The sequence below is a fragment of the Rhinopithecus bieti genome, unplaced genomic scaffold, assembly GCF_001698545.2.
Source record: "Rhinopithecus bieti isolate Rb0 unplaced genomic scaffold, ASM169854v2 scaffold_33937, whole genome shotgun sequence".
NCBI lineage: Eukaryota > Metazoa > Chordata > Mammalia > Primates > Cercopithecidae > Rhinopithecus > Rhinopithecus bieti.
Window position 1 is genome coordinate 1,067,961 of NW_016814873.1, and position 15,258 is coordinate 1,083,218.

Sequence of the window (15,258 nt, forward strand, 5' to 3'; positions counted from 1 at the left end):
CCCCCACCGCCGCCTCGGGCCCTGCGCGCCCCTTCTCCTTTGTCTGGCCCGCCCGCTCCCAGCCGGTCAGCCGCGCCGCCCCGCGCGCCCCGGCCGGTGCGCCCGCCGCCGCCGCCCGGGAACAATGCGGGCCAATGTCTCCGGGCGGGCGAGCCGGCTATGCAAATGCCCAACGGCCTGTGAGAATTCCCTTCGCCGCCGCCTGGGCTTCCACGGCCTGAAAAGGGCTGGCGGCCGGGCCTGGATGGGGGAGGCGGCCACTGCATAGGGATGAGGTGTCGTCCCGGAGCGCCCGGGACAGAGCGCCATTGTCTGTGCTGCCGTCGTGTGATCGCCAGTGGAGTCCGCCAGCCCAGCCCGAGAGGAAGGCGGAGGGTGACCGGAACTAGGCCTTGGGGCGCAGAGGGGTGGGCATCTGTCCCCTGCCCCACGTACCTACTCCTCTCCCCAAAGAGCCTTGACTTGGGGACCTGGCCATGGTGGCCCCTGTCTTGGCTGCCCCATCACTAGCCTGGGGGCCTGCACAAGTCTGAGCCTGTGTCTCTTGGGGTTTAAAGCTGGTCATCATTGGGGCTCTTCTTACCCTCCCTCCCTCTTAACCTGCTCCCTGCAAACTCCATCCATTTATACACTTCATATTGACCCAAAAGACTTTGACAGGTGTCTCTGAGGCCAGTTCTTTCCAGAGCCCTGAGAGAAATACTTGTGGTGTCCCCAAAGCAAAAGAGGTTACTGGGCAGAGATGCCCCAAGGCCCAGTCCAGGCCTTCTTTCTTTTCTCTGCCATCCACCACCAGGTAAGGAGCCCCAACTTTTTACTGGGAGAAAGGCCAGTTATGGCAAGATGAAAATAAACTTCTCCAATGACACAGAGGTGTGGGCTTGTCACACAAAGTCCCTCCCACAAGCAAAAGAAGTGCATCCCTGTGTCCCAGCATGGGAGATTGTACCCATCTAATAGAAGGCACTGATCATATACTTGAGAATACCCGGGCAGCGGGCAGGGGAGCTCTCTGCTCAAAGCAGTGCCTGTTCTGGCTGGGAACTTGGCACTCTGGACTTGAGCACTTCCAGGCTGAGCTCCAATGAATGGGCTGGAGCCTTTGCAAGGCACAGGACCTGAGTTCACCTTTTCTAAACCCACCCTGAGACTCAGGAGCAAGGGCTTCTGCCACTAAAGTGAGATGCTGTTTTGGAGATGGTGCTTGGGTCCTTGAAGCAGTGATGCTTCCAGGATTCGTAATGGCTTCAGGGGCAACACCAAAATGAGAACTGTCCCAGGATCCCCAGGTCTTCAGTGGCAGGAAGGCGAGAGAGGCTGATGAACGGAGGAGGGAGGAAGGGAGGAGGGCAGGCAGTCTTCTGGAAGGCAGGGCCCCTGCGCTGGGCTCAGAGGCCTGTTCCTTTGTGCTCTGGCCCAGCCTTCCACCTGAGATGCAGCTCTTCCCCTCTGTCCCCCTGGCCTCTATAAAGATCCAGGTGCAGCATGCATGTCAGCCATTCTGGGGTGTGTGAGGCAGTGGGGCCTGGCTTCTGGAATAGTATTTGGAAGACTATTAGATGAGAGGAAGGTTGGGAGCAGGGACCAGGCCTAGGAGCTGAGGCATTTCATGGTGCCGAGGAGGCAGCCAGAGTTCTTTTCACCTCTATTTGGGGTAGTGGACCCTCCTTCAGCTCCTCATCTAGCCACTCTCCTATCTAGGGTGCTAGTCCAACCTGGAATCCCTGCACAGCATTCTGACCTGGGGCTGCACAGTCTCATGGAAACTCAGAAAGTGATCCAGCATCCCTACCCCTCTCCTCTGCCCACCCAAGTCCCAGAGCATACGTGTCCCTTCCATTGCCCTCCCTCTCCAAGGCATTAGCAGATGGTCACCATTGCTTTGGGCAGGCCCCAGAGCTCCCTGCCCCGAAGTGTCCCTTTCCCTTTTGCCTGGATTTCCAGGGCTCTCTGGGTTGGTCTCTGGGGCCCCAGGCAGGCGCCAAGCAGGCCCAGCTTGGCTCTGAGGCTGAGAGAGGAAGTGGGCTTTGTTGTGCCTGGGCATCGTCTGGATTTTCCCACCCTGCTCTTCTTGGCAGGAAAGCCCTCAGCTGGAGAAGTTGCCCCCGCACCACACCAACGTCCCCTCCTTCCCAGCTCAGCATCATCCATCTCCGTCTCCCCAGAGCAAGGAATGTGCTCCAGGACACTGTGGGGCTTGTTCCCAATCCCCTTCTAGCTCATTTCACTCGGGCTTTTATAGATTTGCCTCCATCCCATGGGCTACTGTCTGGGTTCCGGCTCTGAAGACACAGACAGAGGTTCCCCTCCTCCCTGCAATTCCTCACACTTCACTTTGTCCCAACAGCATCTGAGGAAGCTGCACTGTGGGGGGTCAAGGCATCCTGGTGTGGGAGGCGATGGGGGGTGGGGAGTGGAGGGTGGGTCCCATTCCCCATCTTTCCAGCCTCTGGCCCTGCTGGCCTCGGCTCTGGCACTGCCCACAGCGGCTGCATTATTCCCCGTGCTGCAGCCATCCATCCCCTCACCCGCCCTTCCTGTCCACGCCCCACAAGCCTCGATTATTGGTGAAATTAGCACCGGGCTTCTTGTTGGCGGTTGCTAATTAAGACCATTAATAAACACGATTATTAATGCTGTAGCAGGCAGCAGCCCAGGCATCTAATCACTGCACCGCTGGCAAGCGCTGGGCCGCCAGCTTCTGCCCAGCTCCATCTTGGAAAGGACCTGCTCCCTTTCCTGGGCCCACTCGCCTCAGGCCCTGCCAGGGGAGGGTGGGTGGAGACAAAGGCGCCAAGAGGAGTTCACTGAGCCTTGCAGAGAAATGGAGGTAAAACCTGCACTCCAGGGAGCCCCCAAACTGGGCAGGCCGAGGCCAGGATGTGTGCCTGTGAAAGGCCTATGAACCCACCTGATGCCAGCACGCGGGGTGGGCCGGGTGGCGAGTGCGAAGGCTCTGGAGAGAGCGTGGGTGGGCGCCCGCACGGGCAGCCCCGCTCTATGGCAGCTCACAGCTCAAGTGCCCTCTGGAGTCCCCCTTTGCCTGCTGCCCTGCAAACCAGGCTGTGGAGTGTGGTCCCTCCTGCAGGGGTTTCACCGTGGTTAGGGCCATCTCAGCGAGACAGTGAGGCGCTCTCTGTAAGAAGGTAGAAGACACCTCTGACCAGAACGTTTCCCTCAGTTACCGGGCGCCACCCTTCGCCAGGCCAGGGGGTACTGTCATAAACAAAAGGCAATCTCTTCCTGGGAACTGCCCCATCACCTCAGACTGCATGACGTCTGTCCCTGAATGTCTCCCTCACCCCTTTATGTGGCATCCCACCTCACACTGCCTGCAATGAGCTGTCTGTCTGTTCACCCCAACGGGGCTGTGCTCTGCGCGAGGACAGCGGCTGTGTGTCCTCAAGGGCAGTGGAAGCCCACTCTGGCCTTGGGGATGAAGCCTTTCCTGCCCCTGTCTCCGGGCCACCCTCCATCCACTCCCTTCCCTGCTTTGCTGTCCCCTGCCTGACCTCCAGCCTTGGGCTACCAGAGCAAGAGGGGTGGCAAGGAGCCCTCTGGTCCAGTTTGCCCCACTTGGACCCTGTTGGGGCAGGAGAGCCTGCTTGCTCTCAGCTGGGACTCCAGGAGGTAAGATGTGATCTGCCAGGCAGGGTGGGCCCTGGGGGCCTTTCCAGGAGCTGTCTGCTGCCCAGGCTTCCCCTCTAGCCCAGCCTGGCCTCTGCACCCCCTTCTGTCATCCACTTACACCCCAAGAAGTGATCCACAGCAGCCCAGGAGAGCTTGGGAAGGAACCTCCCCCACACACCTGCTTCCCCCCATTCTTCTCCACCCCAACTTCGCTGTCTTGACTTTTTCCTACAGCTTTTGAAGGAAGAATCCACCAAGACTTTAGTCTCTCCCAACCCAGGGAATAAGAAGAGAAAAAAAGTCCTGAAAACAAAACCCTGACAACAACCTTAAAGTAGGAGAGATTGGTTGGAAGGCTTTTAATCCCTTAATCCCTCTCAGATGGGCCTTGAGACGCTAATGATTTTCCTAATTATTCCCTCCGATTTTCCCATCGCTCTGTAAGGACCTTCAAGAGGAGCGAAATTCCGAGTGAGCGGGTGTGGGATGAATGGCAGGCCCACCTCCCCCACATCGGGCCCAGAGTCCAGGCGGCTGGAGAGGTGGGGAAGGGCCAGGAGTGCCCCCAGCTGGGCGCTTGGGCTTCTCTGCCACTGACACCCGTGTGCAGGGTGGGCCTGGGACAATGGGGCAGTCGGGGGCTGCCTGAGAGGGCCAGGTGTGGGGCTGGGGTCCCCTCGGTGTGAATGGCCCATTATCCTGCCTTGAGGATGGGAATTGAGGGTCTCTTTGTGTCCCCCAGGAAAGGCCTCTCTGGCGATAATCACCCTGGGAGGGAGGTGGAGGTGGTGAGGAGGATCTTTAAAGGGGGCCAAACCTCCCCAGAGAACAGTTGGCCATTCAGGCCTCCAGCCCCTCTCTTGTCTCCAGCAGCCTGGGATTCAGTGGCCCATCTCTGGGGGGTGGGGTGAGGGCTAGGCCAACACACATGACCAAGCTTGGGCTCAGGCCCCCTCCCCATCAGTGTGGCCTGCCGGACTGAGCCCGGGGGTGGCTTCTCCAGGAAACCGCCCCAGCCTCCCTCTCAACCCCCACCTAATGTTGGGTACCCTGGGGCTTTGTCTCATTTCCCCTGAGACACTGAGTTCCTCTGGGGGCCAGACCTGCCTGGGAGCAGACAGTGACCTTTGACCCAGCCATGTCCTCTTTTATGAAACACGGGGATTCTCATTCCACTCCTACAAATTCCCGATGGGATGAGGGCATTAGCCCCGTTTCACAGATGACAAACTGAGCACTTAGCAGACTTGTCTAAGGTTACACATCCAGCTAGGGACAAATTAAATTAGAGCTGGATCCTTCTTTTTTTTTTTTTTGTTTGTTTGTTTGTTTTTTGAAAGCCCTGATACTGTACCAGGTACAAGGCTTTTGTACATGCTGTCCCTCTGACCGAAATGCTTACCTCCCAAACAACCCGAGGGCCGATTCTGCGCCTCCCTTGGTCTTCGCTTGAATCACATCCTTCATGGAAGGAGATGTCTGGGATTGCTTCAAAATTACACAGGAAGTGGGGGAAAGGAGGTGGGAGTGCAGATGAAACAAGATTGGCAGATGTTGAAGCTAGACGAGGGATAGGTGGGGGCTCATTATACTATTCTGTTTATTTTATATCTATTTTTAAATTTCCACAAGAAAAAGTGGAACAAAACCTGGTTTTCCCTAAGCACCTTATTTTATTTTATTTTTGAGGCAGAGTCTCGCTGTCACACAGGCTGTAATGCAATGGTGCGATCTCGGCTCCCTGCAGCCTCTGCCTCCTGCGTTCAAGCGACTCTTGTGCCTCAGCCTCTTGTGTAGCTGGGATTACAGGTGCCCACCACCATGCCCAGCTGATTTTTGTATTTTTACAAAAAAATGTCATGTTTTACCATGTTGGCCAGGCTGGAGGCACCTTATTTTAAATTGCAGTTCACCATCCCCAGCCCAGCCTTGCCTTGTATCCTTTCCTTGTTTTTCTCCAGATCATTTATTACGGTCTGGCACTCTATAAGTATTTTACCTATTTGTTTTGATTCTTGCTAGTGGGCTACACTAGGTTAAAGGTCATGAGGTCAGAGGTCTTGGGGTTCATTTGTGCAGGCCGGTTGGCCAGTGCCCCAGCAAGAAGAGCAGCACCTGGCACTGGGATGCCCTCGATCCTGTGAGTGAGAGCCTGGGTGATGCGGTGTCCAGAGGCTCTTGGCCCAGTTGCCAAGGAAAGGGATGGCCTGTCAGCTGTGTTTTGGGCCTGTGGGATCCTTTGGCACCTGGAGCCACAGCCGGAGGGTTCCTTCCCAGCACTCCCAGCCTGGGATAAGCCCCTAAGTGTCCCATTATGTACCATTCACTCTGACTTTGTCGGCCCCATCCACAGCCACTGCGTCTTTTTGTCAGAGGGGCCTGGGAGGGTGAAGGGCTATTTCCACAAGGCCTCTTTATTCCCAGCTGGAGTAGTAATGAGAAATCCCTTCCCCGTACTAGTACATTTTGCCGGGTCCCTCCTGTTTAATAACTATAATGAAGGCCACCATTTATGAGTCCTCTCCTACACCAAACACTTTACATACATTGTCTCATTTAATTCCCCTGACAGCTCTGGGAAATAGCTACTATTTATATCCCCATTTTTCAGATGAGAAAGCTAAGACTGAGAAACTACAGTTTCTTTCTCTTCGGCTCAGCTGTACAGGCAAGGGAAGGGCAGGGATGCAACGATGTCCCAGTAAGGACAACTGAGGTTCGGAGAGGGGACGTGGCCTGGGGAAGAGCACATGCAGATTAGCAACGGGGCAGCAAGATCCCCTTCACTGTGTGCAGGGAAGGGCAAGCGGAAGCCCTCATTTCTCCAGGTGATGTCTCGCTCCTGTCCCCCAGCTGCAGTAGGGGAGTAGCCATCACTGTCCCACCCTTCACGGGCAGGTGCTTCAGTGACTTGCTCAATGTGCACACAACTAGTGAGAATCCAGGTGCTCTGTTCACGATGCCAACTGGGGGATGGCAGATGGGAAGGGAATCATCCTGAGAGGCTCCTGAAGGATGAGGGTGAGTGTGGGCCACCATGAGTGGGCCCAGCTGGCCCAGCAGGAGGCAGGGGTAGAGTGATGAAAGGGGAAGGCCAAGAGAAGGGACTGAAATGCCACTGGTTCCTCTCTCTCTCTCTTTTTGTTTTTATGAGATGGAGTTTTGCTCTTGTTGCCCAGGCTAGAGTGCGGTGGCGTTGTCTCGGCTCACTGCAACCTCCACCTTCCGGGTTCAAGCAATTCTCCTGCCTCAGCCTCCTGAGTAGCTGGGATTACTGGCGCCTGCCAGCACGCCTGTCTAATTTTTGCATTTTTAATAGAGACAGAGTTTCACCATGTTGGCCAGGCTGGTCTTGAACTCCTGACCTCAGGTGATTCGCCCACCTTGGCCTCTCAAAGTGTTGGGATAACAGGCATGAGCCACTGTGCCCAGCCAGAGGTTCTCTTATGCTCTGGCCTTTGGGGTTAAACACTGTCCTTTCAGCCTAAAAAAAAAAAAAAAAAGGTAATAATATTTTAAATTAAATTTATTTCTCAATAAATAATTTCTTCACATGTAATAAAACTTTTAAGGTGCAGTAGCCGGGCATGGTGGCTCACGCCTGTAATCCCAGCACTTTGGGAGGCTGAGGCGGGTGGATCACGAGGTCAGGAGATCAAGACCATCCTGGCTAACATGGCGAAACCCCGTCTCTACTAAAAATACAAAAAATTAGCCGGGTGTGGTGGTGGGTGCCTGTAGTCCCAGCTACTCAGGAGGCTGAGGCAGGACAATAGTGTGAACCCAGGAGGCGGAGCTTGCAGTGAGACGAGATCGTACCACTGCACTCCAGCCTGGGCGACAGAGCGAGACTCCATCTCAAACAACAACAACAACAACAGCAACAACAAAACAACAACAACAACAACAACAACAACAATACCAAAACTTTTAAGGTGCAAAAGAGTATACTATACAGTAGGAGGTCTGCTGTCCGCTGCGTCTCTGCACCCATTTCCCATCCCAGAGACAGCCCACATCGCCTGGTTCCTGGTTGTCCTCCCAGAGCTACCCTGTCTCAGGCTTTTCATTTATAAAGGTGAATGCCCACCCCTCACAAGGCCGTTCATTTGTTTGTGTCCTGAAAAAGTAGTGAGCACCCTCTCAGCCTGGCTCTGGGTTGCCAGAGATAACTGACCCTCAACTCTGAGGGGAGCCCAGGAATGGAGGGGAAAGGAAGACCCCCCAGTATCACCATGTGGGTGGAAGTTCACTGGTGACAGTGAGCAGAAGGGATGGCTTCCCAAGGGGAGGGAACAGCATGTGCAAAGCCTCAGTGGTGCAACACCACTGTGCATCCAGGTTCACAGGGTGCTTTCTGTATGTATGTATGTATTTATTTATTTATTGTGACAGAGTCTTGCTCTGTTGTCCAGGCTGAAGTGCAGTGGCCAGATCAGCTCACTGTACCCTCTGCCCCTGGGCTCAAGCGATCCTCCCACCTCAGCCTCCTGAGCAGCTGGGATTACAGCCCTAAGCCACCATGCCCAGCTAATTTTTTTTTGTTTGGTTTTTAAGATGGAGTCTTGCTCTGTCACTCAGGCTGGAGTGCAGTGGCGCAATCTCGGTTCCCTGCAAGCTCCACTTCCTGGGTTCACGCCATTCTCCCGCCTCAGTCTTGCAAATAGCTGGGACTACAGGCGCCCCCACACCGCGCCCAGCTATTTTTTTTTGTATTTTTAGTAGAGATGGGGTTTCACCATGTTAGCCAGGATGATCTTGATCTCCTGGCCTTGTGATCCGTCCACCTCGGCCTCCCAAAGTGCTGGGATTACAGGCCTGAGCCACCGCGCCCGGCCCATGCCTGGCTAATTTTTAAAACTTTTTTTTTTGTAGAGATAGGGTTTCTCCATGTTGCCCTGGCTGGTCTTGAACTCCTGGGCCCCAGTGATCCTCCTGCCTCGGCCTCTCAAAGTGCTGAGATTACAAGCGTGAGCCACCACGCCCGGGCCCACGGTGTGCTTTTTGCATGAGAGGCAAAAGAGCAGCCTGCACAAACTGGGTGAGTCTGGACTCCCATAGCCAGAGGTCTTTGGGCTGCAAGCTGCACACTCTTGACCTCCAGCTTGTAGACTCTCAGAGTCTAGAGTGGGTTTCACCATCTGACCCATCCCAGGAAGAAGGAAGGGACTGAAAGGGGCCACCCCTGGTCTTTAGGACCCTTGACATCTACTTAGCTGGGGGAGCGTATCTCTTCCTCAGTCTTTTTTTTTGAGATGGAGTCTCGCTCTTGACCCCTAGGCTGGAGTGCAATGGCATGATCTTGGCTCACAGCAACCTCCGCCTTCTGGGTTCAAGCAATTCTGCCTCAGCCTCCCGAGTTAGCTGGGATTACAGGCGCCTGTCACCAGGCTCAGCTAATTTTTGTATTTTTGGTAGAGACAGGGTTTCACCATGTTGGCCAGGCTGGTCTTGAACTCCTGACCTCAGGTGATCCGCCTGCCTTGGCCTCCCAAAGTGCTGGGATTACAGGTGTGAGCCACTGTGCCCGGCCCTTCTCAGTCTTTACTGTATGGTTGTGAGGGTTAAGTCAGTTTGTCAAGTGCTCAGTACAGTGCCTGACACAGACTACATTTTCAATTGTACTCTGTGTGGGATATAATACATTCCTCTTCAAAGGTTTTAGCCTGTTAACTTCCTTTAAAATTCAAGAGGGAGAAAATTGTTAAGTATAATGAGTTCTGAGTCCCTCTCCAAAGAACCAATGTATCAGTATGTCCAGCTCCCCTTTTCTTTGTTTTCCATTTTATTTATTTATATTTATTTATTTATTTGAGACAGAGTTTTGCTCTTGTTGCCCAGGCTGGAGTGCAATGGCGCCATCTCGGCTCACCGCAATCTCTGCCTCCTGGGTTCAAGCAATTCTCCTGCCTCAGCCTCCCGAGTAGCTGCGATTACAGGCATGCGCCACCACACCCGGCTAATTTTGTATATTTAATAGAGACGGGGTTTCTGCATGTTGATCAGGCTGGTCTGGAACTCCCGATCTCAGGTGATCCTCCCACCTTGGCCTCCCAAAGTGCCTGTAATAGGCGTGAGCCACTGCACCTGGCCTTGTTCTCCATTTTAAAGTTTAACTTCCTCATTCTTTATGTCTTCTTGCCCCTAGTCTCAGTAAACAACTCCCTCCTATCCTCTATCACCTGCTCTGTCCTTAGTCATCCTTAGTCACCTGCTCTGTCCTTAGTCATCTTTAGTCACCTGCTCTGTAACCGTCCTTCCCACCAAGACTACTCACCCCACCACTCCAGCTCGTACCCTCGCTCCCTTTAAAATAGCTAATCGGAATTAGTTTAGACTATGCGGTCCAACCCTAGCCAATAGGGAAAAGACACAGCAGTAGGGACTAGCTGCATTAGGAATAAGACCCCCTTCTCCTTCCCTGTCTGGTGTGCTCTCGTCATTGCTCCATCCGCAAGACGCACCCTGCTGTAGAAGTAAATTGCCTTGTTGAGAAAACATTTGCCTGAGTGCTATTTTCACTTTGTGGCACCAAGCATTTACTTCCAACATCTGCTATAATTATTCCAAGGACACCTCTCTTTCCCGTACCATCCCCTGTCTCGGTGTCCTCTCTCTGTGGGGATCTAAGCACCCTCTTTGCTCACTCCCGGCTCCCAGAAGTCTTCTCCAGGCCTCCCATGGCTCCGTTAGGCTGCAGGCTTCATCTTGGTTTTCCAGGGAGGGCATTAAGGGAAGGACTGGCCAGAGCATGTGAGCATGTGTGCTGAGCGCTCAAAATGAAGAAAAAGACTTCCCCTCCTGGGCCTTCAGCTCCGCCTCTTCTCTTCCACCTCCCTTAAAAAAACGCCCGACTCATTACAGAGCCCCAGCAGCCAGGCCCCAGTGGAAACCCTGGTGAAGCAGCAATTAGATCATTAGCACCGGCCCCAACCCACCTGCTTGGAGCCCCTCAAACACCATTTAATAATAATCCCTTAATCTCCCTCAGATGGTGGGGCTGGCTCTAGGGCTTTTACCCTGCACAGCCCCTTTCCTTCTCTCTCTTTCCCCAATTAAGGGGTTCTCTTGGTAGAGAGCCCCTTTCCCAGCTAAAGGCCTCTCTGTCCCAGGAGGAGCAAGATCTGTTGCTCTGTCTCTTTCTCCATGGGCAGTGGCCCCAGATATCCGTGCTGGTCTACCTGGAGGCTCCCCTGCCGGCAGAGCTGAAATTCCCGCAGTGTGCCTCCTGGCCTGGGGACAATTGCTGAGATGCCTGAAGACGCTTTGTCTTCCCCCTTGGTCTCCTCTTCTCCTGGTTTCTTTGTGTTATCTGGGAAGCATCTCCCACTGGCCCTTTTACAATGACTTCTATTTCCCTGTCAGCCCACTCGGGCCACCCTGTCTGGGCCAGTGGCCTCTTTGGCATCTCCTTCCAGGAGCCACCAGGTTCTGTCACAGGTGGAATTGAGGCCAGAGCCTTGGCAGAATGTCTCCTGGTGACAGCCCTATTTTGACCTCCAGCTGACCTCAGTAGGGCTCAGCCTTTCCCTCCCACCGCCCCCCGAGGCTCACTCAGGACCCTGGCACCCTCAACCACATAGGGGCTGGCAGAACATGGGGTCGGTCTGTATCCCTGGAGCTTCGAGCAGGACAGAGGCAGGGGGAGGGACAAGATGACCCAGCATGTGGCCCTGTCTGAAGCTGAGCCTGGATGAACCTCTTTCCTGGGAAAGTTCTGTCACTAATTGACTTGCAAATGCCTTGTTTGTCCCCAGATTCATAATTAGTGCTAAGTATTTCTACAGCCCCATCCTGGAGGGGCTTTTTTTGGGGGCAGCCTGTTCCTCTCCCCTTCTCTGAGGTTGGCCGGTCTGGGGGTGGGCAGAGCCGGGCACCGGTGCCCAGCTGCCGTCCAGCGTTCCCACGGCTCTGGTGCCAGCGTGTGAAAGGCGAGGTGCGGGGGGCGCGGGGGCTGGGGCTCCCCGCCATCCTTCAGCCGGGACCACGGCCAAACCCCGAGGCTCCAGGAAACGACAGAGCTGGGGAGCGGGCTGTGGCAGCGGGTGGGGGCTGGCTGGCACCCCCAGGAAGGAGAGCCCAGCCGGTGCCGGGGGCTGGCATCAGCCGAGTCTCCGGCACGATGAATGGGCCAACAAGGGGCCTCTCTTCCCCACAGCTTCTCCACAAAGGCCTTGGCTGCGCCACTGGATGTTGGGGGCCAGGGGCCACCGGAGGAAGAGGGGAGGCTGTTCTCAGAGACCCCTCCACCTCTGGCCTCTGCACTCCTAGGAAGGGGCTGGGGGCCCAGGGGCTAGAGTTTAGGCCTAGCTTCTGCTTGGACCTGCTGAGTGAGGGGGCAACTGGTTTAACCTCTTTGGGTCTCAGTTTCCCCCACTGGATCATCCCTGGCATCTTTCCCAGCCATGATGGTCCCTTCTTGGTTGCAGCCCACCCAAGTTCCCCCTGTAGCCTTCTCTGGCACTGCACTGGCAATTCTCAGCCCTCTGCAGGCCCTACCTTGGCTGAGACCCAACTGGACCTCCCCTCAGAGTATATCAAGCCCCTGTTCAAGGCATGGCTGTCCAACCCCTAGTGCCCCTCCTCTCCCCTCAGGTAGGAAGAGCTGTTCAGTGTCTGCCAGGAAGCAGTGGGAAGGGTCTAAGCTGTGGCTGCCTGCCATAGAGTCAGACAGGCCAGGGCCTTGCCACTTGCAAACTGTGTGATGTGGGTGAGTCTCTCCACTTTTCTAGGCCTCCTCTGCAAAAGGCTTCACAAGGTTATCGCTGGGATCCAGTGAGACTGAGTGGAAGGCGTTCTGTGCGGGACTCAGCAGGGAGTGGCTGCTCAGTCGCCACTCCTTTCCTCCTCTTCCCCAGCCTCCCTCTCAAAGCTTTCTGTGAGTTTGCCTTTGTTTTCCTATGGCTGAGATGTCCTTTCATGGCCCCCCCCATCTTTTTTACCTGCCTCTCTCACAGCCTCTCTATATTCCCTGTTTCATCTCCAGTTCCTTTCCCAGAACTAGCCATTTTTTTTTGGTAAGTCCTTCCTGAAGTCTAACCTTCTATTGCAGGTTGTCTCTCCGAGGGCCTGGACTCTTCCCAGGCTGCCCTGCAGCTGGAGCCCAGAGCGAAGGGGAGGAGGTGGGCTCTATGGTAACCCTGAGAAGAGAATGCCCTCTCTCCTCATCTGCATACAGACGGCTCATTTGCATACAGACAGACCTCATCTGCATATGCTCAGTGGGACTCTGAGAGCACATTCCAAAGTGTCCTGCCTGGGTCCTCCCACCCCAGTCCTGACATCTCTGTCCAGGGAGGGGCCCTTCCCCGCCCCTTCTGCCCCTGTCTGGGTCTGGGTCATTCTGTTTCCAAAAGGCAGCCCACCCTCTGGGGCCCTCTCCTGCTTGCTTTTCTTTCCTGTGCTCAGAGGAGTCCTTTCCACCCACCTCCTCCTGCCTGCCCCAGCTCCCCCACCGGGAATCTCCTCTCCAAGCCAGAGGCCAGGAGAGGAGGCAGAGGGCTGGCCACAGTGGCTGGCTGCCTCTCCCTGCTTAGGCCCCCCAACACTATGGTAAGGGAACCATGAAGACTGATACTCAGGTTGTGGGGTACAAACAAAAGCGGGGGAGGGGCGGGCAGACCTGGGAAGCTTCTTCCATATGGATCGGATGGACCCCAAGCCAGATCCTGCTTCCATTCACCCCACCTCCCCAGGGCCACAGTGGATCCTGGCAAGGCTAGGAGGTGGAAGGGCCCCGAAATGAGGGCTGGAACCTCAGAAGCACTGATGAGCGCCCAGGCGTGGTGAGACTGAGCTCAGCCCCTTAGATACGCCAGACGGTGATGCAAAGGAAACTGCCTCCTCCTCCCAGCAGCATCCTCAGTCTCAGTCAGCCCTCCAAGTCCCAGTTCTAGGGCTCCTGGACATACAGATCAGGGGGAGCCTGGGATTCTTCTCCTGATGGGCCCCCACCATGCTGAGGACCCTGGACATAGCCCTTCTCTTCTCTGGCCTCAGTTTCCTCTATAAAATGAGGAACTGGGCTAAACCAGGTGGCTCATTATGTTAGCCCTCCTCCTGCAAATAGTGCCCAGGCGCCTGGCCAGCATTCTGCATGCAATTTTAGTATTTGCAAGCATCCCCTGAGGTCCAGATTGACCTCGGGCTGGGAGTCCTGGTCTAGAAGAGCTAAAAAGGCTGCAGTCAGTGTTTAAATGGAAAGGAGGAATTTATACACATATGCTTGGGTGTCTATGGAGTAGCCCGAGAAGGACATAGGTACCAGTTGTTGCCTCTTGGGAGAGGAGGTGGGTGGCTGGGGACACGGGTAGGAAGGAGATGTAATTTCCCTTTTGTGCTGTTAGAATTGTGTCATGTGTGCTATCTTAAGCTTTTTCATTTAGAAAATTTCCAGGATTCATAGTTCCATGGAGGGATTATGGAAGGGAGGGAGGATTTTCTGGAAGGTGATGGAGAGCTTAAATGGTGCTGCCAGTCTGGGCTCTGCTAACATCATCCAGCAAGGCTCTTTAGAGACGAGAAGGGGCCTGTCTTTTAGGGGAGCATGTTGGATACAGATGTGTTATGGAGAAAATGGGGTCAAGAGCACAGTCCTAGTTTTTTGCTATGGCTTTTCTGCCCCCTCAAGTTCCCCCTCAGGCCTTGTTATTGTTGGGAAGTTCTACCTGCTGTCTAATCTGAATCCCTCTTAATAATCATATTCATTCCCTTATGTTTCCACTGAGGGTGGACAGAGAAGCAGCAGGAATGGAAGACCCTTTTGGGGGAGGAGTGCTCCCTTTATGTGGTCTGTTCAAACCCAGGAGGACATTTATGAGAGTCCTTTTGTGGAGGAGACAGAAGGCCACCCAGTGACCTCCTACACAGGCACTCTGGGGAAGCATCACCACCCTCTCCCATTCTCTTGGTCCCTAGTATGGCACCTAGGTGCTTCCTTGGCTGGAAGCATTAGCCCATGACTTGGACTTGGGACTGACTGGATCATGGATGGAGTTCTGGCCTTGGGGTGGCTGAGGGCGGTGGAAGGAGCCAAGATGTTCACTCACCGCCCCACCCACCAGGTAAGAGTTCTGGTATTAGAGGCTCCCCAACTACTGTTGCAAGGTTGGCTTCTGTATCACCGATCTCTGTTGGAGGGAGCCCAGTATTGCCCCCTCTCTTGCAGCCCCTCCCCTTCCAACCCTGTCCAGGTATATCCACAACCACTATTAATGTGATTCAATATTCAAGAGTCTTTATTGAAGACTTGGGATGGGACTTCCATCTCAGAGGATGTGGGAATCCCAGTTCAAATGACACAGAATAAACTGGGAAGGGCCAGGATGAACAGGTTGTGGATATGGGAGTCATGGGTCGAAGTCTTATCCCAGATGGCTCAAGGTACAACGGGCTGCCTGGGCTGGAATCTGGGTCCTCCCCACTTCCATTCTGCTGAAAGCTTCTTGAAGGAGCTGGTTCTCCACTTCAACTTGCTAGAGCCTAGCCTCATCTTTTAGTCAATTGGGAAGGCTTCTCAGAGGGAATCCAGTCCAACTGGATGAAGTACATTCTTCTTTTTGTCTGAAAAGAAAATTGTCAAGCGTAAAGAAAAATACTTTTTTTTTTTTTTTTTTTTTTTTTTTTTTT

At 54.5% G+C, this 15,258-nt stretch overlaps 1 protein-coding gene across 21 annotated transcripts in view; it reads right to left on the bottom strand.

The window, feature by feature from the left end:
- Positions 1-14,844: 14,844 nt before the first annotated feature.
- LOC108515560 (protein CROC-4-like) overlaps positions 14,845-15,258 on the bottom strand; it is a 33,136-nt gene continuing 32,722 nt past the window's right edge. For all 21 annotated transcript variants that reach the window (XR_001881548.1, XR_001881553.1, XR_001881550.1 and 18 more), the window contains one exon: positions 14,845-15,192. Coding sequence is in view for 4 of the 21 variants with exons in the window: in XM_017852561.1 (XP_017708050.1) it covers positions 15,118-15,192 (75 nt within the window). In the remaining 17 variants the exon portion in view is untranslated. The remainder of the gene's footprint in view (positions 15,193-15,258) is intronic.